Source organism: Mobula birostris, chromosome 10 (assembly GCF_030028105.1).
Source record: "Mobula birostris isolate sMobBir1 chromosome 10, sMobBir1.hap1, whole genome shotgun sequence".
Taxonomy (NCBI): domain Eukaryota; kingdom Metazoa; phylum Chordata; class Chondrichthyes; order Myliobatiformes; family Myliobatidae; genus Mobula; species Mobula birostris.
The window spans coordinates 40966417-40989418 of NC_092379.1; the positions used below are offsets into that span (position 1 = coordinate 40966417).

The 23002-nt window shown below is 43.6% G+C and overlaps 1 protein-coding gene across 1 annotated transcript in view; it reads right to left on the minus strand.

Annotated features, from left to right (window-relative positions):
• The window catches only part of LOC140203618 (uncharacterized), a 99204-nt gene that overhangs the window by 32463 nt on the left and 43739 nt on the right, over window positions 1-23002 (minus strand). Inside the window, 2 exon segments of the mRNA XM_072269666.1 lie at window positions 12515-12658; window positions 20254-20410. Of these exon segments, the coding sequence (XP_072125767.1) occupies window positions 12515-12658; window positions 20254-20410 (301 nt within the window).

Consider the following 23002-nt stretch of genomic DNA (forward strand, 5'->3'; position numbering starts at 1 on the left):
TTTTGCAGCCCCAAAACATCGCCAAGTCAAAGGATCGCTCACCTGAAGCGCAGTGCAGAAGGATGGGTGCTGTCAGTCAGAGCAAGGATGTGAGGCTGAGGCTTTATAACTCAGACCGAACTTTGGAGTATTGTGAGCAGTTCTGAGCCCCTTATCTAAGAATTGGTGAGCTGGTATTGGAGAGGGTCTGGGGGAGGTTCACGAGAATGAAAGGGTTGTCATTTGAGGAGCATTGCTCCCTCTAGGCCTGTACTCGCTGAAGTTTAAAAGGATGATGGGGGATCTCAACGAAACCATCAAATATTGAAAATCAACGTGGAGAGGATGTTTCCTGTAGTGGGAGGGGGGACGGCTGTCTCTAGGAGCAGAGGGCAAAGCCTCAGAATAGAAGAACTTCCCTTTAGGGCAGAGGTGAGGAATTTCTTTAGCCAGAGGGTGGTGAATCTGTGGAATTTGCTGCCACGGACCGCTGTGGAGGACAAGTCATTGAGTGTATTTAAAGCAGAGGTTGATAGGTTCTTGTTTAGTCAGGGCATCAAAGGTTAACAGGAGAAGGCAGGAGAAAACAGTCGAGAGGGATAATAAATCAGCCATCCTGAGCACAATCCTCCCCACTTTCGAGGACATCTTCAAAAGGCAACATCCATCTTGAGGGAGCCTCGCCACCCAGGTAAAGCCTCTTTTCATTTCTACCGTCAGGGAGGAGACACACACTCAACAATTCAGGAACAGATTGCTCCCCTCCGCCATTAGATTTCAGAATGAACAATGAACCCATGTACAGTACCTCAATAACATTTGTCTCTTGGTCTTGTTTTGCACAACTTATTTAATTTTTAAAATATATTTCTTTTTGTAATTTATAACTTTCATTATTACGAACTTTCTCCGCATCTCTGATTTAAGCGGATGCCCTTCTACCTTGAGGTTCTGCCCTCTTGTCCTAGACTCCCCCACCATGGGAAACATTCTTTCCACATCTACTCTGCCTAGGACTTTCAATATTCGAAAGGTTTCAATCAGATCCCCTCTCATCCTTCTAAATTCCAGCGAGCACAGGCCCAGATACATCAGATGTTCCTCATATGTGAACCCTTTCATTCCCAGATTCATCCTTGTGCACCTCCTCTCAACCCTCTCCAATGCCAGCACATCTTTTCTTAGATAAGGAGCCCAAAACAGTTCACAGTGCTTAAGGTGAGGCCGCAGCAGTGCCTTATAAAGCCTCAGCATCCTGTCCCTGCTCTTGTATTCTAGACCTCTTGAAATGAATGCTAACATTGCATTTGCCTTCCTCACCACTGACTCAACCTGCAAGTTACCCTTTAGGGTGTTCTGTACAAGGACTCCCAAGTCCCTTTGCATCACAAATTTTTGAATTTTTCTTCCCATTTAGAAAATAATCTGAACATTTATCTCTTACTACCAAAATGCACAACTATGCATTTTCCAACATTGTATTTCATTTGCCACTTTCTTGCCCATTCTCCTAATCTATCTGTCCTTCTGCATCCTACCTGCTTCTTCCGCACTACCTGCCCCTCCACCAATCTCCGTATCATCTGCAAACTTGCCATCTATTTCACCATCTAAGACATTTATATACAGCATAAAAAGAAGTGGTCCAATACCGACCCCTACGGAACACCACTACTCACTGGCAGCCATCCAGAAAGGGATCCTTTTATTCCCACTCGCTGCCTCCGACTAATTAGCCAATGCTCTAACCATGTTAATAACTTCCCAGTAATACCATGGGCTCTTAACTTGGTAAGCAGCCTCATGTGTGGCACCTTCTGAAAGCCCAGATATACAACGTCCACTGCGTCCCCTTTATCTATCCTACTTGTAATCTCCTCAAAGAATTCCAACAGGTTTGTCAGACAGTATTTTCCCTTAAGAAAACCATGTTGACTTTGTCCTATCTTGTCCTGTGTCACCAAGTACTCTATAGCCTCATCCTTAACAATCATCTCCCACATCTTCCCAACCACTGAGGTCAGGCTGACTGGTCTATAATCTCCTTTCTGCTGCCTCTCTCCTTTCTTAAAGAGTGAAGTGACATTTGGAATTTTCATACCAGAGTCCAATGATTTTTGAAAGATCATTACAAATGCCTCAACACTCGCTACCACTACCTCTTTCAAACCCCCAGTTTGCAGTTCATCTGGTCCAGGTAAAAAAAGTACCTTTTGGTCTTTCAGCTTTTTGAGCACCTTCAACCTTGTAATAGAAACTGCACTCACTTCTCTTCCCTCACACTCTTCAAATCTGGCACACTGCTAGTGTCTTCCACAGTGAGAACTGGTGCAAAATACTTACCTAGTTCATTTGCCACCTCTTGTCCCCCGTTATTATTTCTCTGGGCTCCGTTTCCAGCGGTCCTATATCAAATCTCATTTCTCCTTTATCTTTTATATACTTGAAAATGCTTTTTCTATCAACTTTGATATTATCTGCTAGCTTGCTTTCATATTACATCTTTTCCCTCCTAATGATTCTCTTAGTTGCTCTCTCTAGGGTTTTAAAAGCTTCCCAGCCTTCTTTCTTCCCACTAATTTTTCCTCTGTTGTATACCCTCTCTTTTGCTTTTACATTAGTTTTGACTTCCCTTGTCAGCTACGGTTGTAGCATTTTGCCATTCGAGTATTTCTTTGTTTTTGGAATACATTCATCCTGCACCTTCCCCATTTTGTCCCAGAAACTTGTGCCATTGCTGCTCTGCTGTCTTCCCTGCCAGCATCTCCTCCCAATTTACTCTGGCCAATTCCTCTCTCATACCTTTACTTTACTTTCCTTTCCAATTTCCTTTTCTCCACTGAAATATCGCTACATCAGACTCTACTTTCTCCCTATCTGAATCATATTGTGTTCACTGACTCCTAAGGGTTCCTTTACCTCAAGCTTCCTAATCGCCTCCAGTTCATTACATAACACCCAATCCAGTGTAGGTGATCCCTTAGCAGGCTCAATGACAAACTGCTCTAAAAATCCATCTCTTAGGCATTCAACAAACTCACTCTCTTGAAATCCATTACCGACCTAATTTTCCCAATCGAGCTGCATGATAAAATCTCCCATGACTACCATAACGTTACCCTTTTGAAACACCTTTTTCCATTTCCTGTTGTAATCTGTGCTCCATGTCTCAGCTACTGTTGGGAGGCCTGTATATAACTGCCATTACCCTTGCAGTTTCTTATCTGAACTCACAAGGATTCAATATCTTCTGATTCTATGCCACACCCTTCTGCTGATTTGATGCTGTTCTTTACCAGCAGAGCAACACCACCCCCTCTGCCTACCTTCCTATCCCTCTGATACAATGCGTAACCTCATGTAAATATGATTTTGATATCAACATTTAAGAGAAGTTTGGATGGGAGGGGTATGGAGAGCTATGGTCCGGGTGCAGGTTGATGGGATTTGGCAGATTAAATGGTTTGGCACCAACTAGACGGGCCAAAAAGCCGGTTTCTGTGTTGTACTTTTCTATGACTCTATTGCTTTTTCTTGAAATCAAGGCAGATTAACTCCGGGCAAGATGCAGGGCCAATAACCCTGGCTAGATATATCCTTGAGTGTTATATCAGACAACTTCCCATTTTCAATCTGACTTACGATGGAATCATCAATTTTCTTCAATATTTAGGAGGATTACCAGGATACTGCCTGGATTGGATTATGAGGATAGAAACACAGAAAACCTACAGCACAACACAGGTCTTCGGCCCACAAAGCTGTGCCAAACATGTCCTTACCTTAGAATTACCTAGGCTTATCCATAGCCCTCTATTTTTCCAAGCTCCATGTATCCATCCAGGAGTTTCTTAAAACAGTGGTCCCCAACCACCGGGCCGCGGAAAGGTACCAGGCCACAAAGCATGTGCTACCGGGCCGCGAGGAAATGATATGATTTGGCAATATGAAACGATATGAGTCAGCTGCACCTTTCCTCATTCCCTGTCACACACTGTCGAATTTGAACAACCCCCACCCCCCACACCGTTGGCCGGTCCGCAAGAATATTGTCAATCTTAAACCGGTCCGCGGTGCAAAAAAGGTGGGGACCCCTGTCATTTCCGCCTCCGCCACCACAGCCGGCAGCCCATTCCACTCACTCACCACTCTCTGAGTAAATAAATTACCCCTGACATCTCCTCTGTACCTACTTCCAAGCACATTAAAGCTATGCCCTCTCGTGCTAGCCATTTCAGCCCTGGGAAAAAGCCTCTGACAATCAATGCCACTCATCATCTTAAACACCTCTATAAGGTCACCTCTCATACTCCATCGCTCCAAGGAGAAAAGGCCGAGTTCACCTATTCTCATAAGGCATGCTCCCCAACATCCTTGTAGATCTCCTCTGCACCCTTTCTATGGTTTCGACGTCCTTCCTGAATTGAGCACAGTACTCCAAGTGGGGTCTGACCAGGGTCCAATATAGCTGTAACATTACCTCTCGGCTCTTAAACTCAATCCCACGATTGGTGAAGGCCAATGCACCGTATGCCTTCTTAGCCACAGAGTTGAGATAGGTTGAGAAAGCTATGGCTTTTCTCCCTGGAGTGAAGGAGGATGAGAGGTGACTCGATAGAGGTGTAGAAACTGATCAGAGGCATAGATGGAGTGGATAGCCAGGGAAATGCTAAAGCAAGAGGGTATCGGAGGAAAGTATGGGGAAGGGGGAGGTCAGAGGTAATCTTTTTACACAAAGAGCAATGGGTGCGTGGAATGCACTGCCAGTGGCACTGGTAGAGGCAGATACATGAGAGGCATTTAAGAAACTCTTAGATTGCCACATGGATAGAAACATAGGAAACCTACAGCACAACACAGGCTCCTCAGCCCACAAAGTTGTGCTGAACATGTCCCTACCTTAGAAGTTACTAGACTTCCCCATAGCCCTCTATTTTTCTAAGCTCCATCTACCTACCCAAAAGTCTCTTAAGAGACCCTATCGTATCCGCCTCCACCACTCTTTCTGGCAGCCCATTCCACGGACTCACCACTTTCACTAAAAAAACCTACCCCTGACATCTCCTCTGTACCTACTCCCAAGCACTTTAAACCTGTGTCCTCTTGTGGCAACCATTTCAGCACTGGGAAAAAGCCTCTGACTATCCACACGATCAATGCCTCTCATCATCTTGTACACCTCTATCAGGTCACCTCTCATCTTCCGTTGCTCCAAAGAGAAAAGGACGAGTTCACTCAACCTGTTTTCATCAGGCATGCTCCTCAATCCAGGCAACATCCTTATAAATCTCCTCTGCACCCTTTCCATGGCTTCCACATCTTTCCTGCAGTGAGGCGATCAGAACTGAGCACAGTACTCCAAGTGGGGTCTGACCAGGGTCTTATATAGCTGCAACATTACCCCTCGGCTCCTAAATTCAATTTCACGATTGATGAAGGCCAATACACCGTATGCCTTCTTAACCACAGAGTCAACCTGCACAGCTGCTTTGAGCGTCCTATAACAGTGTCGGGAAGTTTATGGTCATACACTTTGGCAGAAGGAACAAAAGGGTAGACTATTTTCTAAGCAGGCGGAAAACCCAAAAACCTGAGGTGCAAGGGATGAGAGAGCCTTCATGCAGGGTTCCCTAAAGGTTAGTTTGCAGGTTGAGTCTGTGGTGATGATGGTAAATGCAATGTTAGCATTCATCTCGAGAGGACTAGAATATAAAAACAAGGAGTTAATGTTGAGGCTTTATAAAGCACTGGTGAGGCCTCACGGAGTATCGTGAGCCCTTATCCAAGAAAGGATAAGCAGACATTGGAGAGGGTTCAGAGGCGGTTCACCAGAATGACTACAGGAGGAGCGCTTGATGGTTCTGGGCCCGTACGCATGAGAATTTAGAAGACTGAGAGGCCATCTCATTGAAACCTATTGAATGTAGACGGGCCTAGCTCCCCCACAGCAAGCCAGGACGGAGATAATGAGGGGGAATCGGTGACTCTGTCCTTGATTCTGAGAGAGATTCGCGAGTTCCAACAAGATAACGGCAAACAGCTGGAAGATATTAAAGGAGAAATAGTAAAAACTAACTCACAGATAGATGAAGCCGAAGCGAGGATTGTTGGAATTGAAGAGAAGCTACAAAACGCAGAGGAAGTGATAGCAGAAATGCTGAAGCTGCAAGACCAGCTCCAGTGGAAACTAATAGATCAAGAAGGCCGCTCGAGAAGGGAAAATGTGAGGATTTACGGAGTTCCCGAAGGAACTGAAGGTAAACCCGGATTGATGATTCCCTTCGTGGAGAAGCTACTTAGAGAGAACCTTGATATACCGGCCGCAAAAGACCTACAGATAGAAAGAGCTCACCGCGCGTTGGCACCACAGCCTCCAGCAGGCGCCCAGCCCAGATCGATTCTGGTCAGATTTCTCAGTTACAGAACGAAGGAAGAGGTGCTTAGAAGGGCATGGCAAAAGAAAGGTTTCATGTGGAACAACTGTAAAATCAGTTTAGACCACGACTACGCACCGGGGATTCTTGCCAGACGGAAGGAATATACGGAAACATGGAGAGTCCTGAAGGAAAACAACATCAGATTCCAGACCCTGTATCCAGCTGGCTGAGAGTCTTTTACGACGAAGGGACAAAAACTTACGCTACAGTGGAGGAGGCAACATTGGACCTGGCGGACCGGGGACTACCGATTAAAGTTATCACCTAACCGGAGTCGCTACTGGAGAGGATTCGGCAGAAGTCGTGGCAGTTAGTGCGGCGAGGACGCTCCACACGAACCAGAGTGTCAAACTACAAGGAAAAGCTGCAAGTATTCAGACGCAAATGTACAGAGAACACAGATTAATTAAGAGAAATGACTGAAAAGAGTAAATCGGACTTAAAGGTAAAATGAAAACTGGTAACTGAAAATAAACTAGACGGAATAACTTGAATGATAGCAATATGGTCGAGACATAAATAGGAGAGAATTCTCTATGATTATTCAAACTGCTGAGGGCCCTCTAAGGTTATCCCTCTGAACTGAGGCGGGTCGGTGCTCAGGCCTCACTGTGGGAAGTCGGGAAAAATTTTCAAATGTTGCACGTTCAAAAATGTCTAGGGTGTGGTTATATGTCTTGGTTTACTGTTGAGAAGGGATTGCTTACTGTTTGGTTAGAAAAGGAGAGTGTTTTCTTTTCTACTAGAGAAAAATGCAAACTGAATTGGTAAAAATAATTTCCTATAATGTTAATGGGATTTTGAATCCAATTAAAAGAAATAAGATTATGTCTAAGTTGAAAAAAGAGAGGGCACAATTAGCTTTCCTCCAGGAAACACATATTAGCCAATCTGAACATGGAAAATTAAAAAGAATGGGCTTTAAGCATGTATTTTATTTATCATATAAATTGAATCACAAAAGAGGGGTAGCTACTTTAATATCAAGTACTCTTAATTATGAACATATTTCAGAGACTAGAGACAAAGAAGGACGGTTCGTAAAAATCACAGGAAGAATAGAAGGTACAGAAATAACATTGCTGAATGTTTATGCTCCTCCAGGTTGTGAATGGTCATTTTATAGACACACTTTTGACCTAATGGTCAGTTCTCAAGGGGTAGTAATTTGTGGAGGGGATTTTAATATTAGATTAAATCCTATATTAGATCCTTCAAGAACAGTTACTCAGAATAAACCTCTGACTCGGAAAGTGAATTCATTGATGGAGGAGTTGGGAATTATAGATGTCTGGAGGGAATTACACCCTACTAGTAAAGATTATACATATTACTCTTTCCCTCATTCAGCCTATTCAAGGATAGACTATTTCTTTATCTTTAATACAGATAGACTCAGGATAAAAAACTGTAATATTGCAACAATTGATCTGTCGGATCATAGCCCAGTCTCTATGTCTCTAATCCTGGAAAGGAAAATGAGGAAAACACTATGGAGGCTAAACTCACATATACTCAATAACCCGAAAGTAATGGAGAGATTAAGGGGAGAAATCAAAGAATATCTAGACCTTAATGACACGGGAGAAACATCACCAGTGATCTTATGGGATACATTGAAAGCTGTACTGAGGGGGAAAATTATTTCCATTACCACTCACATGAAAAAAATCAATGCACAAAAATTAGCAGACCATCAAGGAAAATTAAAACAACTTCAAGTTGTAGATAGCAACAAAAGTAATTCAAATCGAAAACAGGAAATTAGGAAATTGCAAAGTGAAATTGACGATATTTATACGTTGGAAACTCAAAGAAACTTTCTTTACCTGAGACAAAAGAATTATGAAGTAGGAGGTAAATCAGCTAGATTATTAGCATATAAATTACGAAAACAACAAGCAGACAATACAATTCATAAAATAAAGAATCCAAAGACAAAGCTTGTGGAGAGTACAATAGGGAAAATTCAAGAGAGTTTTGAAACATACTATCGAGAGCTGTACTCCCAACCCCGGGCCCCCAATGAGCCCTATATAGACAGTGTATTGAATTTTTTAGATCTACCTAAACTTACAGATTTACAAAATGAAAGTTTATTAGAACCAGTAACTGTCAAAGGACTGAACGTGGCCATCTCTAGGTTAAAGGCTGGAAAGTCCCCGGGTTCTGATGGGTTTACCTCAGAGTGGTACAAGTCCCTGAAGACACAGTTAGCCCCATTACTACTTAACACCTTTAATTGGATCTTGCAGAGAGGAGAAACTCCACCTTCCTGGAGAGAAGTGATTATTTCAGTTATTCCTCAAGAGGGTAAAGATAAACTAGAATGTGGCAATTATCGGCCAATTAGTGTTCTTAACTTAGATTACAAACTATTTACATCTATATTAGCACGCAGATTGGAAAAGCTTTTACCTGGCCTAATCCACTTAGACCAGACTGAATTTATTCAACAAAGACAAACACAGGACAACATAAGGAGAACTCTGCACATATTAGAACAGGTTAATAAGAACGAGACAGAGACAATGGTAGTAGGATTGGACGCTGAGAAAGCTTTTGATTCGGTTAGTTGGGCATTCCTACACAGAGTGTTAGGAAGATTCGGCTTTCAAGAAAAGTTTATTAAAGTAATTCAGACTCTATATGACAGCTCTACAGCCCGAATTAAGATAAATGGGGACCTCTCTGACTCCTTCATCTTAGAGAGAAGCACTAGACAGGGATGCCCAATTTCTCCTCTCCTTTTTGCGCTATATATTGAACCGCTTGCCCAACTAATAAGACAGAGCGAAATCGTAAAAGGTATCAAGGTGGCAGGGATTGAACAGAAAGTGGCGTTATTCGCAGATGATGTTTTGGTCTATCTGAGTGAACCAGAAAAATCATTTATAGGATTGTTTACACTGTTGGATAACTTTGGGAAAATATCAGGTTATAAAATAAATGTAAAGAAAATGCAGGTTATGTCCCTAAATTATACACCATCCAAAAAATTGCAGGATACATATGATCTTAAGTGGGAAGCTAAATCATTAAAATATTTAGGAATAACCCTGCCGAAGGATCTTTCAACACAGTCACAGGGAAATTATGGGCCATTAATCTCAGAGATAAAAGCAGATATGCATAGATGGAATCTTATCCCCTTTTTAAGTTTAAATTCAAGGATAAATACTATAAAAATGAATATTCTTCCTCGGTTATTGTATCTTTTCTGTACTTTACCGGTGGAGGTGGATAATAATCAATTCAGGGAATGGGACAAATGGATTTCCCGCTTCATTTGGCAAGGAAAGAAACCTAGAATTCGATATAACACCTTACAGTTAGGGAAGGAAGGAGGAGGTATGGTTCTTCCTTGCCTGAGAAATTATTTTTATGATAACCCCTCTGTTATATTGGTGTAATAGGGAATATAAGGCTAGATGGAAGGAAATAGAATTTGGATTAGTTGACAGTTTTCCTCTTCAGGCCTCAATAGCTGACAAAGGATTGATGGCCCAGTTGGAAAAATTTAAAAACGCTTGGATAAATCTTACATTAAAAGTATGGCAGAAGGTGGTTAATTCACGTGGAATTAATAACATGTTAAAACTCTTTAGATGGTGTGCATATGATACCGAATTCCTTCCCAACAGAGGAGATAAAAGATTTGAGCTATGGATAAAGAAAGGTCTTACAACCTACCTCTCGTTTATAGATAAAAGAGTATTACAAAGTTTCCAAATCCTGCAGGACAAACATGGCCTAGAACATAATGACTTTTTTAGGTACCTTCAAGTACGAAACTATGTTAACCAGAGTTGTAGATATACAGACCTATCAACAGTAGAATTAGAATTTTTCAAGATTCTGAATTCGGCTTGCAGTTCAATACCTAGTAAATCAGTTTCTCGATTATATAATGCACTCTCCCACGCTAAAAATGTAAATACACTGTATATTAAAGAGAAGTGGGAGAAAGAAGCGGGGTTGGTACTTTCAGAGGAGGCTTGGGAGAAAATCTGCAGCTTTCAATGGTCCTCGACTAATTCTTTGACTTGGAGGGAACATTGTTGGAAAAACATTATAAGATACTTCAAGACCCCATATCAGGAAAAATATAAAGATACAAATGTGATGTGTTGGAGAAGGTGCGGCTCCAAGGAGGCAAATCATTTTCATATTTTTTGGGATTGCCCTAAATTAAGTCTATTTTGGGAAGGTATTCATAGAACATTAGTTAAGGTGCTTAGGTCCCAGATACCTCTGAACTTTGAGACGCTCTATTTGGGGCATGTATTGTTTCTTGAACAGAAGGAAGATATAAAGTTGCTGCAGGCCCTCTTAGCGGCAAGTAAGAAATCAATCACTAGAGAATGGCTAAATCCAATACCACCTACATTAGAAGATTGGTACGAAATTATCTTGGAAATATTTAAAATGGAAAAGTTGACTTACTCCCTGAGAACTCAAAAAGAAAAATTTTATCAAATCTGGAATAAGTGGATTGAATATATAACCCCAATGCGAGCAGACTTTAGATGACTCTCCTAATGATTTATACTGCTCTTCTCATCAACACAGTAATATTGCTAACGTAAGCACCCCTAGTCTAAATGTTTGTTTTTTTTTTTGCTTTCTTTTGGAAAATAGAGAATTAACACAAGTAAAGGGAAAGATTTGGGAAAGGGATAAAAAAATGAAAAAATTAAGTAAATAAGTACATAGGGATTGGATAATTATGTCTGCGGGCAGGAGCAAGCATGAACAAATTAGGATATAAACACCTACAATGGTTGATATATAGGCTTATATACAACATTTTGGACCAGTGGAAATGGTCCAGAGGGGTTATATGGAAACTATTATTACCATTTTTCTTAACAACTAATTCCATTACTTAGCCTAATAGGTTAGATTTACCACAGTACATAATTATCTATTTAAATGTTTATTTTCCTTTTATATCATCTCAATGTGTACTTAAGAATGTATAAATAATTGTAGTTTTATACATATAAAAAATGGAAAAGGTTATATGTGTGAAAAAAGTACATGATATTTGTGAATTCCTTATCCAAATAAAAATAAAATTTAAAAAAAAAGAAACCTATTGAATGTTGAAAGGCATAGGCAGATTAGATGTGAAGAGGATGTTTCCTATGGTGGGGGATTCCAGCACCAGAGGGCACAGCCTTAGAATAGAAGGACGTTCATTTAGAATGGAGATGAAGAGAATTTCTTTATCCAGAGGGTTGTGAATCTGTGGAATTAACTGTGCAGATGGAGGGCTGTGGAGGCCAGGTCATTGGGTATACTGAAGGCAGAGGTGACAGATTGTTCATTACTCAGGGTGTGAAAGGTTACCGGGAGAAGGCAGGAGATTGGGGTTGAGAGGGAAAGTGGATCAGCCATGATGAAATGGTGACAGACTCGATGAGCTGAACGGCCCATTCTGCTCCTATCTCATATGGTCTTATACAATAGAACTGACGAAAAACAACACACAGACACGGCCAAATAACGCGTACAAAAGAAGACAAACTGCACAAATACATAAAGACAGACAGAAGCATTGAGGACATGAGTTGTAGAGCCCTTGAAAGTTAGTCCATAGGTTGTGGAACCAGTTCAGTGTTGAACTGAGTGAAGTTATCCACACTGGTTCAGGAGCCTGATGGTTGTAGGGTGATAACTGTTCCAGAAACTTACGGTGACAGATCTATGGCTCTTGTGCCTTCTTCCTGATGAGAAGAGAGCATGGTCTGGATGGTGGGTATCCCTGATGATAGTTGCTGCTTTCTTATGGCAGCGCTCATTGTAGACATGCTCAATGGTGGGAAGGGCTTTTCCTGACCTTGTCTTGTAAACTTTGCGAACTAGACTCGTTAGGAGATGCTTCTGTAACCACACCAACCTCCCACTCCCCGCCCCCACAGACAGAGTAGTCAGCTTTTGGCTGGGGTTGGGAACGTAACAGCAAGATCCCACCCGAGTCGATTACTTCCATACAACAGTGAATTAGGCAAGAATTAACCTCTTATAAAAGTAGGATCGTACTTTCAGAGAATTAACTGTATGTCTTCAAGATAAGTCAATGTGTCACTTACTAAATTCTTTTCGGTCGGTTCGGAATACTTTTTAGTGGCAAAGCAGACCAGACCCTCATTGTAGAGGTATATCCGCAGAGGGTCACAGGAAGTAACCAAGACGTAGAGCCTGAGGTTGAACTTGAAACCATCCAAAGTGAAGGGCTGCACAAGTAGAGGAAGAGTTAACACACTGTGAGGTTCAAAGGTTTCACTTATTATCAAAGTATGTATGCAGTGTACAACTCTGAGATTCATCTTCTCCAGATAGCCACGAAACAAAGGAAAAAACATGGAGGTCATTGAAAGAGAAACATCAAACACATGCACCCACCCCCCCATAGAAAAAAGAACAGCAACACAATCATCAACCCCCACAAATCCCCCACCCCCTGCACAAAACACAGAACATCAACCCCCAAATCCCCCCACCCTCTGCCCACTCAAATAAAAAACAGGAAAGAATGGGGAAAAACCCAGAATATAAAATCCATTGTCAAAAGAGAAAGAGACACTGTAGAGGCCTACCCTCTGGCCACCTGAGCCACCACACAGCGATAGGCTGCCACAGGCTCCTTCCCTGGAGGCAGAGGGATCCCATCAGTGATCAGAACGCAGGCATCCGGTTGCCATCCGCATTGGTAACTAATTTTTGAAATGTGTGTCTGCATTCCAGATGAAGGGTCTTGGGCTGAAATGTCGACTCTTTTTTCCTTTGCATAGATGCTGCCTGACCTGCTAACTTCCCCCAGCATTTTGGACCTGCAAAAACTCTTGTGTCTACCTGCATCTGGTTCTTTCCTTCAGACTTACCCCTACTCCAGCCCTCGACGCAGAAACCCTCAAAATTCCCTCTGATCAATCCCACTCAGACCACCAAATAGTCAACGAGACTTGGAAGAGCAAATCTGCAGAGAGATAGCAGGCAACTGCAGGAAACATAAAGTTGTGGTGGTAGAGGATTTTAATTTTCCATATATTGATTGGGACTCCCATACTGTTAGGGGTCTAGATGGTTTAGAGTTTGTAAAATGTGTTCAGGAAAGTTTTCTAAATCAATATATAGAGGGGCCAACTAGAGGGGATGCAATATTGGATCTCCTGTTAGGAAATGAGTTAGGACAAGTGACAGAAGTCTGTGTAGGGGAGCACTTTGGTTCCAGTGATCATAACACCATTAGTTTCAATTTGATCATGGACAAGGATAGATCTGGTCCTAGGGTTGAGGTTCTGAACTGGAAGAAGGCCAAATTTGAAGAAATGAGAAAGGATCTGAAAAGCACGGACTGGGACAGGTTGTTCTCTGGTAAAGATGTGATCGGTAGGTGGGAAGCCTTCAAAGGAGAAATTTTGAGTGTGCAGAATTTGTATGTTCCTGTCAGGATTAAAGGGAAAGTGAATAGGAATAAGGAACCTTGGTTCTCAAGGGATATTGCAACTCTGATAAAGAAGAAGAGGGAGTTGTATGAAATGTATAGGAAACAGGGAGTAAATCAGGTGCTTGAGGAGTATAAGAAGTGCAAGAAAATACTTAAGAAAGTAATCAGGAGGGCTAAAAGAAGACATGAGGTTGCCTTGGCAGTCAAAGTGAAGGATAATCCAAAGAGCTTTTACAGGTATATTAAGAGCAAAAGGATTGTAAGGGATAAAATTGGTCCTCTTGAAGATCAGCGTGGTCGGCTACGTGCGGAGCCAAAGGAAATGGGGGAGATCTTAAATAGGTTTTTTGCATCTGTATTTACTAAGGAAACTCGCATAAAGTCTATGGAATTAAGGGAATCAAGTAGTGAGATCATGGAAACTGTACAGATTGAAAGTAAGGAGGTGCTTGTTGTCTTGAGGAAAATTGAAGTGGATAAATCCCCGGGACCTGACAGGGTGTTCCCTCGGACCTTGAAGGAGACTAGTGTTGAAATTGCGGGGGCCCTGGCAGAAATATTTAAAATGTCGCTGTCTACGGGTGAGGTGCCGGAGAATTGGAGAGTGGCTCATGTTGTTCCGTTGTTTAAAAAAGGATCGAAAAGTAATCCAGGAAATTATCGGCCGGTAAGTTTAACGTAGGTAGTAGGTAAGTTATTGGAGGGAGTACTAAGAGACAGAATCTACAAGCATTTGGATAGACAAGGACTTATTAGGGAGAGTCAACATGGCTTTGTGTGTGGTAGGTCATGTTTGACCAATCTGTTGGAGTTTTTCGAGGAGGTTACCAGGAGAGTGGATGAAGGGAAACATAGAAACATAGAAAATAGGTACAGGAGTAGGCCATTCGGCCCTTCGAGCCTGCACCGCCATTTATTATAATCATGGCTGATCATCCAACTCAGAACCCCGCCCCAGCCTTCCCTCCATACCCCCTGATCCCCGTAGCCACAAGGGCCATATCTAACTCCCTCTTAAATATAGCCAATGTACTGGCCTCAACTGCTTCCTGTGGCAGAGAATTCCACAGATTCACCACTCTCTGTGTGAAGAAGTTTTTCCTAATCTCGGTCCTAAAAGGCTTCCCCTTTATCCTCAAACTGTGACCCCTTGTTCTGGACTTCCCCAACATCGGGAACAATCTTCCTGCATCTAGCCTGTCCAATCCCTTTAGGATTTTATACGTTTCAATCAGATCCCCCCTCAATCTTCTAAATTCCAACGAGTATAAGCCCAGTTCATGCAGTCTTTCTTCATATGAAAGTCCTGCCATCCCAGGAATCAATCTGGTGAACCTTCTTTGTACTCCCTCTATGGCAAGGATGTCTTTCCTCAGATTAGGGGACCAAAACTGCACACAATACTCCAGGTGTGGTCTCACCAAGGCCTTGTACAACTGCAGTAGTACCTCCCTGCTCCTGTACTCGAATCCTCTAGCTATAAATGCCAGCATACCATTTGCCTTTTTCACCGCCTGCTGTACCTGCATGCCCTCTTTCAATGACTGGTGTATAATGACACCCAGGTCTCGTTGCACCTCCCCTTTTCCTAATCGGCCACCATTCAGATAATAATCTGTTTTCCTATTTTTGCCACCAAGGTGGATAACTTCACATTTATCCACACTAAATTGCATCTGCCATGAATTTGCCCACTCACCCAACCTATCCAAGTCACCCTGCATTCTCTTAGCATCCTCCTCACAGCTAACACTGCCACCCAGCTTCGTGTCATCCGCAAACTTGGAGATGCTGCATTTAATTCCCTCATCCAAGTCATTAATATATATTGTAAACAACTGGGGTCCCAGCACTGAGCCTTGTGGTACCCCACTAGTCACCGCCTGCCATTCTGAAAAGGTCCCGTTTATTCCCACTCTTTGCTTCCTGTCTGCTAACCAATTCTCCATCCACATCAATACCTTACCCCCAATACCGTGTGCTTTAAGTTTGCACACTAATCTCCTGTGTGGGACCTTGTCAAAAGCATTTTGAAAATCCAAATATACCACATCCACTGGTTCTCCCCTATCCACTCTACTAGTTACATCCTCAAAAAATTCTATGAGATTCGTCAGACATGATTTTCCTTTCACAAATCCATGCTGACTTTGTCCGATGATTTCACCGCTTTCCAAATGTGCTGTTATCACATCTTTGATAACTGACTCCAGCAGTTTCCCCACCACCGACGTTAGGCTAACCAGTTTATAATTCCCCGGTTTCTCTCTCCCTCCTTTTTTAAAAAGTGGGGTTACATTAGCCACCCTCCAATCCTCAGGAACTAGTCCAGAATCTAACGAGTTTTGAAACATTATCACTAATGCATCCACTATTTCTTGGGCTACTTCCTGAAGCACTCTGGGATGCAGACCATCTGGCCCTGGGGATTTATCTGCCTTCAATCCCTTCAATTTACCTAACACCACTTCCCTACTAACAAGCATTTCGCTCAGTTCCTCCATCTCACTGGACCCTCTGTCCCCTACTATTTCTGGAAGATTATTTATGTCCTCTTTAGTGAAGACAGAACCAAAGTAATTATTCAATTGGTCTGCCATGTCCTTGCTCCCCATAATCAATTCACCTGTTTCTGTCTGTAGGGGACCTACATTTGTCTTTACCAGTCTTTTCCTTTTAACATACCTATAAAAGCTTTTACAGTCAGTTTTTATGTTCCCTGCCAGCTTTCTCTCATAATCTTTTTTCCCCTTCCTAATTAAGCCCTTTGTCCTCCTCTGCTGAACTCTGAATTTCTCCCAGTCCTCAGGTGAGCCATTTTTTCTGGCTAATTTGTATGCTTCTTCTTTGGAATTGATACTATCCCTAATTTCTCTTGTCAGCCACGGGTGCACTACCTTCCTTGATTTATTCTTTTGCCAAACTGGGATGAACAATTGTTGTAGTTCATCCATGCAACCTTTAAATGCTTGCCATTGCATATCCACCGTCAATCCTTTAAGTGCACTTAAGGCAGTGGATATTGTCTACATGGAGTTCAGTAAGGCCTTTGACAAGGTCCCGCATGGGAGGTTAGTTAGGAAAATTCAGTCACTAGGTATACATGGAGAGGTGGCAAATTAGATTAGACATTGGCTCAATGGAAGAAGCCAAAGAGTGGTAGTAGAGAATTGCTTCTCCGAGTGGAGGCCTGTGACTAGTGGTGTGCCACAGGGATCAGTGCTGGGTCCATTGTTATTTGCCATCTTTATCAAAGATCTGGATGATAATGTGGTAAATTGGATCAGCAAATTTGCTGATGATACAAAGACTGGAGGTGTAGTAGACAGTGAGGAAGGTTTTCAGAGCCTGCAAAGGGACTTGGACCAGCTGGAAAAATGGGCTGAGAAATGGCAGAGTGAGTTTAATACAGACAAGTGTGAGGTATTGCACGTTGGAAGGACAAACCAACGTAGAACATACAGGGTTAATGGTAAGGCACTGAGGAGTGCAGTGGAACAGAGGGATCTGGGAATACAGATACAAAATTCCCTAAAAGTGGCGTCACAGGTAGATAGAGTCGTAAAGAGAGCTTTTGGTACATTGGCCTTTATTAATCAAAGCATTGAGTATAAGAGCTGAAATGTTATGATGAGGTTGTATAAGGCATTGGTGAGGCCGAATCTGGAGTGTTGTGTTCAGTTTTGATCACCAAATTACAGGAAGGATATAAATAAGGTTCAAAGAGTGCAGAGAAGGTTTACAAGGATGTTGCCAGGACTTGAGAAACTCAGTTACAGAGCAAGATTGAATAGGTTAGGACTTTATTCCCTGGAGCGTAGAAGAATGAAGGGAGATTTGACGGAGGTATATAAAATTATGATGGGTACAGATAAAGTGAATGCAAGCAGGCTTTTTCCACTGAGGCAAGGGGAGAAAGAAACCAGAGGACATGGGTTAAGGGTGAGGGGGGAAAAGTTTCAAGGGAACATTAGGGGGGGCTTCTTCACACAGAGAGTGGTGGGAGTATGGAATGTGCTGCCAGATGAGCTGGTAAATGCGGGTTCTTTTTTAACATTTAAGAATAAATTGGACAGATACGTGGATGGGAGGTGTATGGAGGGATATGGTCCGTGTGCAGGTCAGTGGGACTAGGCAGAAAATGGTTCGGCACAGCCAAGAAGGGCCAAAAGGCCTGTTTCTGTGCTGTAGTTTTCTATGGTTTTCCAATGCATAATCAGTTTAGCATGTGAAGTTGGCTCAACAATCAGAAAAGGGATTTGCTAATGGAAATTCCTGCCCACCCTATCCCTCAAGTCCTTATTCCATTCGTGAATTATGCCCCCCACTATCCCACTCAACCCACACATCTTCAAATCCCCCGATTTCCTTCTTACCCAAATTTCCACCATTCCCACCAGCCTATCATTCACAGTGACCGAATGCTGTGGATACCCGGTCCAAACACAAAATTACCACCAGGGCAGTAATAAAATTTCCATTATCTTGGTTGAGTAACGGGGTGGGATAGGTCTCCACCAAAGGAGATGTAAGGTCTGCAGGTCACCCTTGGGCAAGGTGTATCACCTGCTTAGCTCCTGGATCAGGGTCACGTGAAGCCGTGGAAGCAGGGGGTGGATGGTCGTATGAGCAGCCGGTGCAGTTCACAAGTCCTGGTTATGCGATCGCTGGTGTCAGGCAGACAATCTCTGAAGAGTATTGATAATGGCTGGGGGTCACCCACCCCTACCCAGAACAGGGCGATGGCAAACCACTTCGGTGGAAAAATTGGCCAAGAACTATCATGGTCATGGAAGGACTGCAATGTTCCGACAAGAACTGTCCTTCGTTATTCAAATAACAAGCCATGGGTAACAAAGGACATTAAGGACATCCTGAACGCTAAAAAGAGGGTGTTTAGAGATGGATATAGTGAGGAGCTCAGGGCAATACAGAGGGACCTGAAAGCCAGGATCAGGGAGGCTAAAGACAGGTATAGGAGGAAGCTTGAGTGGAAGCTCCAGCAGAACAACATGAGAGAGGTCTGGAGTGGGATGAGGACCATCACTGGGTTCCGGCAAACTAGCAACAGAGGAGCTGAAGGCAGTGTGGACAGGGCCAATGAACTTAACCTGTTCTTTAACAGATTTGACATTGTGGCCCCTGCCCATCCTCCACATGAGTCACTTGTTGTCGGCCCGCAACCAACACATATTCCACTCTCCCCTCCTACCCCTCCTCACAGCCGCCCACCCTGCTCTCATGACGATACCCTTTCCCCACACGAAACCACCACAGTGGGCTTCACAGCTGCACAGGTGAGAAGACAGCTGAAACGTCTCAACCCAAGCAAGGCTGCAGGACCGGATGGTGTCAGTACCAGGGTGCTCAAAGCCTGTGCCCCTCAGCTATATGGAGTACTTCGCCACGTCTTCAACCTGAGCCTGAGGCTCCGGAGGGTTCCTGTGCTGTGGAAGACATCCTGCCTCGTCCCTGTGCTGAAGACGTCGCACCCCAGCGGCCTCAATGACTACAGACCGGTGGCATTGACCTCCCACATCATGAAGACCCTGGAGAGACTTGTTCTGGAGCTGCTCCGGCCTATGGTCAGGCCACACTTAGATCCCCTCCAGTTCGCCTACCAGCCCCGACTAGGAGATGAGGATGCCATCGTCTACCTGCTGAACCATGTCTACGCCCACCTGGACAAGCCAGCGAGCACTGTGAGGGTCATGCTTTTTGACTTCTCCAGTGCGTTCAACACCATCCGCCCTGCTCTGCTGGGGGAGAAGCTGACAGCGATGCAGGTGGATGCTTTCCTGGTGTCATGGATTCTTGCCTACCTGACTGGCAGACCACAGTACGTGTGCTTGCAACACTGTGTGTCCGACAGAGTGATCAGCAGCACTGGAGCTCCACAGAGGACTGTCTTGTCTCCCTTTCTCTTCACCATTTACACCTTGGACTTCAACTACTGCACAGAGTCTTGTCATCTTCAAAAGTTTTCTGATGACTCTGCCATAGTTGGATGCATCAGCAAGGGAGATGAGGCTGAGTACAGGGCTACAGTAGGAAACTGTGTCACATGGTGTGAGCAGAATTACCTGCAGCTTACTGTGAAAAAGATTAAGGAGCTGGTGGTAGACCTGAGGAGAGCTGAGCTCGATTGGTGAGACCAGGTGAGGAGAAAGGTGGGTGGGGACGGGGCAGGAGATGAAGTAAGAAGCTGGGAGGTGATAGGTGGAAGAAGCAAGGGGCTGAAGAAGGAGGAATCTGATAGGAGGGGACAGTGGACTGTGGGAGAAAGGGAAGGAGGAGGAGAAGAGAAGGGGCAAGAGGGAAACCAGAATGCAGATGAAGAGTTAACGTTCTAGGCAGAGAGTCATGAGTGCAGTAAAGTACCTTCGGAATGTAGATCTGGCAGATCACGTCCTTCCCGGACTGCGTATCTCTGATGTCCTGGGTCAAAAAGATGTCACGCCAGTCATATTCAGGATTTGGCTTGCAGATGAAGGTCTCGGGTTTCCCGGCTTTATAGTAGGCCGCAAAATCAAGATATCTGCAGCGAGAAGCACTCATTAGTACTGAGAGAAGAAGGTCATAAGGTCTTTAAGTTCAAGGTTGAGCTCAAGTTTAATTCTCATCTGGCCGTACACATGTATGCTGCTAGATGAAACAGCATTTCTCTGGGGCCAAAGTTGCAAAGCACAAGCACACAAAGACACACATAGTACATACAGTTATGATAGGACATACAGTCACCAAAAATTATAGCACAGGCCTGAAGTTTGATGGTGTGCTTGGGATGTTTACCTGGAGGCAGGAATAAGCATGCAGCAGTTCCTCAACTTGCCCCGGTTCAGCAGGCGAGGGCAAATGAGCTTGTCTCGTGCTGGGTCCGCCGCAAGCAATCAAGCTTGTATTCCATGGAGTGGACACTAGAGGACAGCACCGACAGGAGCAACCAGCCACCCCAGACCAGCACGGATTCCAGCACGCCCGCTGCACCCCTGTTCTCTTCCACACTACTCAACTCCAGCCATCACTACTGTCTACTGTGGTTTACGTTTCTGTAAACCCTCCATCAACCAGATTTGCTGATTTCACTGTTAAAAGTTCAGATTCATAGATACGTCACAGGTACGTCAAAACATACAGTGAAATGTGTCATTTGCATTGGCAAAACAAAGGATCAGCAGGGACAAATATCAACACACATTCTGGCAAAAATGGGTGAGATTTGACAGGTTAAACTCTCCTTTAAGATCATCTTTAAACAAACCAGCTTTGGGGCATAAAACAATGATAAACATCATGCCAACTCTATGCGTTGATTATACAACCTTATTTTTTTACAGACCACAATTCAGATCAGATCAGGTTCATTTACTTATCGGAGGTGCACTGAAACAGACAGTGAAACATGCCACTTGTGTTAACAGACAACACAACCAAAGTGTGCTGGGGGGCAGCACATTCTGGTGACAACGTAGCGTGCCCACGATGTTCAGCAGAGCAACACAAGCAACAAAACATGGCAAATTTGGAGTATTCTGTGCAGTTTCGGTCACCTACAAACGTACAGGAAAGTCGTAAGTACGGTTGAAACAATACAGAGAAAATTTACAAGGATGCTGCCGGGTCTGGGAGATAGATTGGAGGAGTTACAAGGAACGGCTCAATAGGTCAGGAATTTATTCCTTGGAATGCGGAAGAATGAGAGGTACACAAAATTATGAGGGGTAGAGATAGGGTAAAAGCAAGCAGGCTTTTTCTACTGAGGTTAGGAGGGAGTGCAACCAGAGGTCACAGGTTAAAGGTGAAAGCTGAAAAGTTTAACGGGAACCTGAAGGGAAGCTTCTTCACCCAGAGGGTGGTGAGAGTGTGGAACGAGCTGCCAGCGCAAGTGGTGCCTGCAAGCTCGATTTCAATGTTTAAGAGAAGTTTGGATAGGTACATGGATGGTAGGAAGTATGAAGAGCTGTTGTCCCGGTGCAGCCAATGGGACTAGGCTGTTTAAATGGTTCAGCATGGACTAGATGGGCCAAAGAGCCTGTTTCTGTGCTGTACTTTTCTATGACTCTGTAAAGCTCCTTTCTCACTCTGCCACTCACCCATCCACTCATACATTCAGACAGGCCTCCAGTCCTTAGCCCCGAAACCTTATGTTTCTATCCTGCACCCCAGACAAAACAACCCTCTAGAAATCGTGGACGCATTGGTAATTATTTTCCAATGTTCTATAGATTCAGGATTAGTTCCTGAGGACTGGAGGGTAGCTAATGTTATCCCACTTTTTAAGAAAGGAGGGAGAGAGAAAACAGGGAATTATAGACCAGTTAGCCTGACATCAGTGCTGGGGAAGATGCTGGAGTCAATTATAACGGATGAAATAGTGGCACATTTGGATAGCAGAAACAGGATCAGTCCAAGACAGCATGGATTTATGAAGGGGAAATCATGCTTGACTATTCTTCTGGAATTTTTTGAGGATGTAACTATGAAAATGGACAAGGGAGAGCCAGTGGATGTAGTGTACCTGTACTTACAGAAAGCCTTTGATAAGGTCCCACATAGGAGATTAGTGGGCAAAATTAGAGCACCTGGTATTGGGGGTAGGGAACTGACAGGGATAGAAGATTGGCTGGCAGACAGGAAACAAAGAGTAGGGATTAATGGGTCCCTTTCAGAATGGCAGGCGGTGACTAGTGGAGTACTGCAAGGCTCGGTGCTGGGATCGCAGCTATTTACAATATACATTAATGATTTAGATGAAGGGATTAAAAGTAATGTTAGCAAATTTGCAGATGACACGAAGCTGGGTGGCAGTGTGAAATGTGTGTAGGATGTTGAGATAATGCAGGATGGACAGGTTGGTTGAGCAGGCAGATGCAGTTTAATGTGGATAAATGTGAGGTTATCCACTTTGGTGGCAAGAACAGGAAGGCAGATTTCTATTTGAATGGTGTCAAGTTAGGAAAAGGGGAAGTATAACAAGATCTAGGTGTCCTTGTTCATTAGTCACTGAAAGTAAGCATGCAGTGAAGAAAGCTAATGGCATGTTGGCCTTCATAACAAGGGGAGTTGAGTATAGGAGCAAAGAAGTCCTTCTGCAGTTGTACAGGGCCCTGGTGAGACCACACCTGGAGTA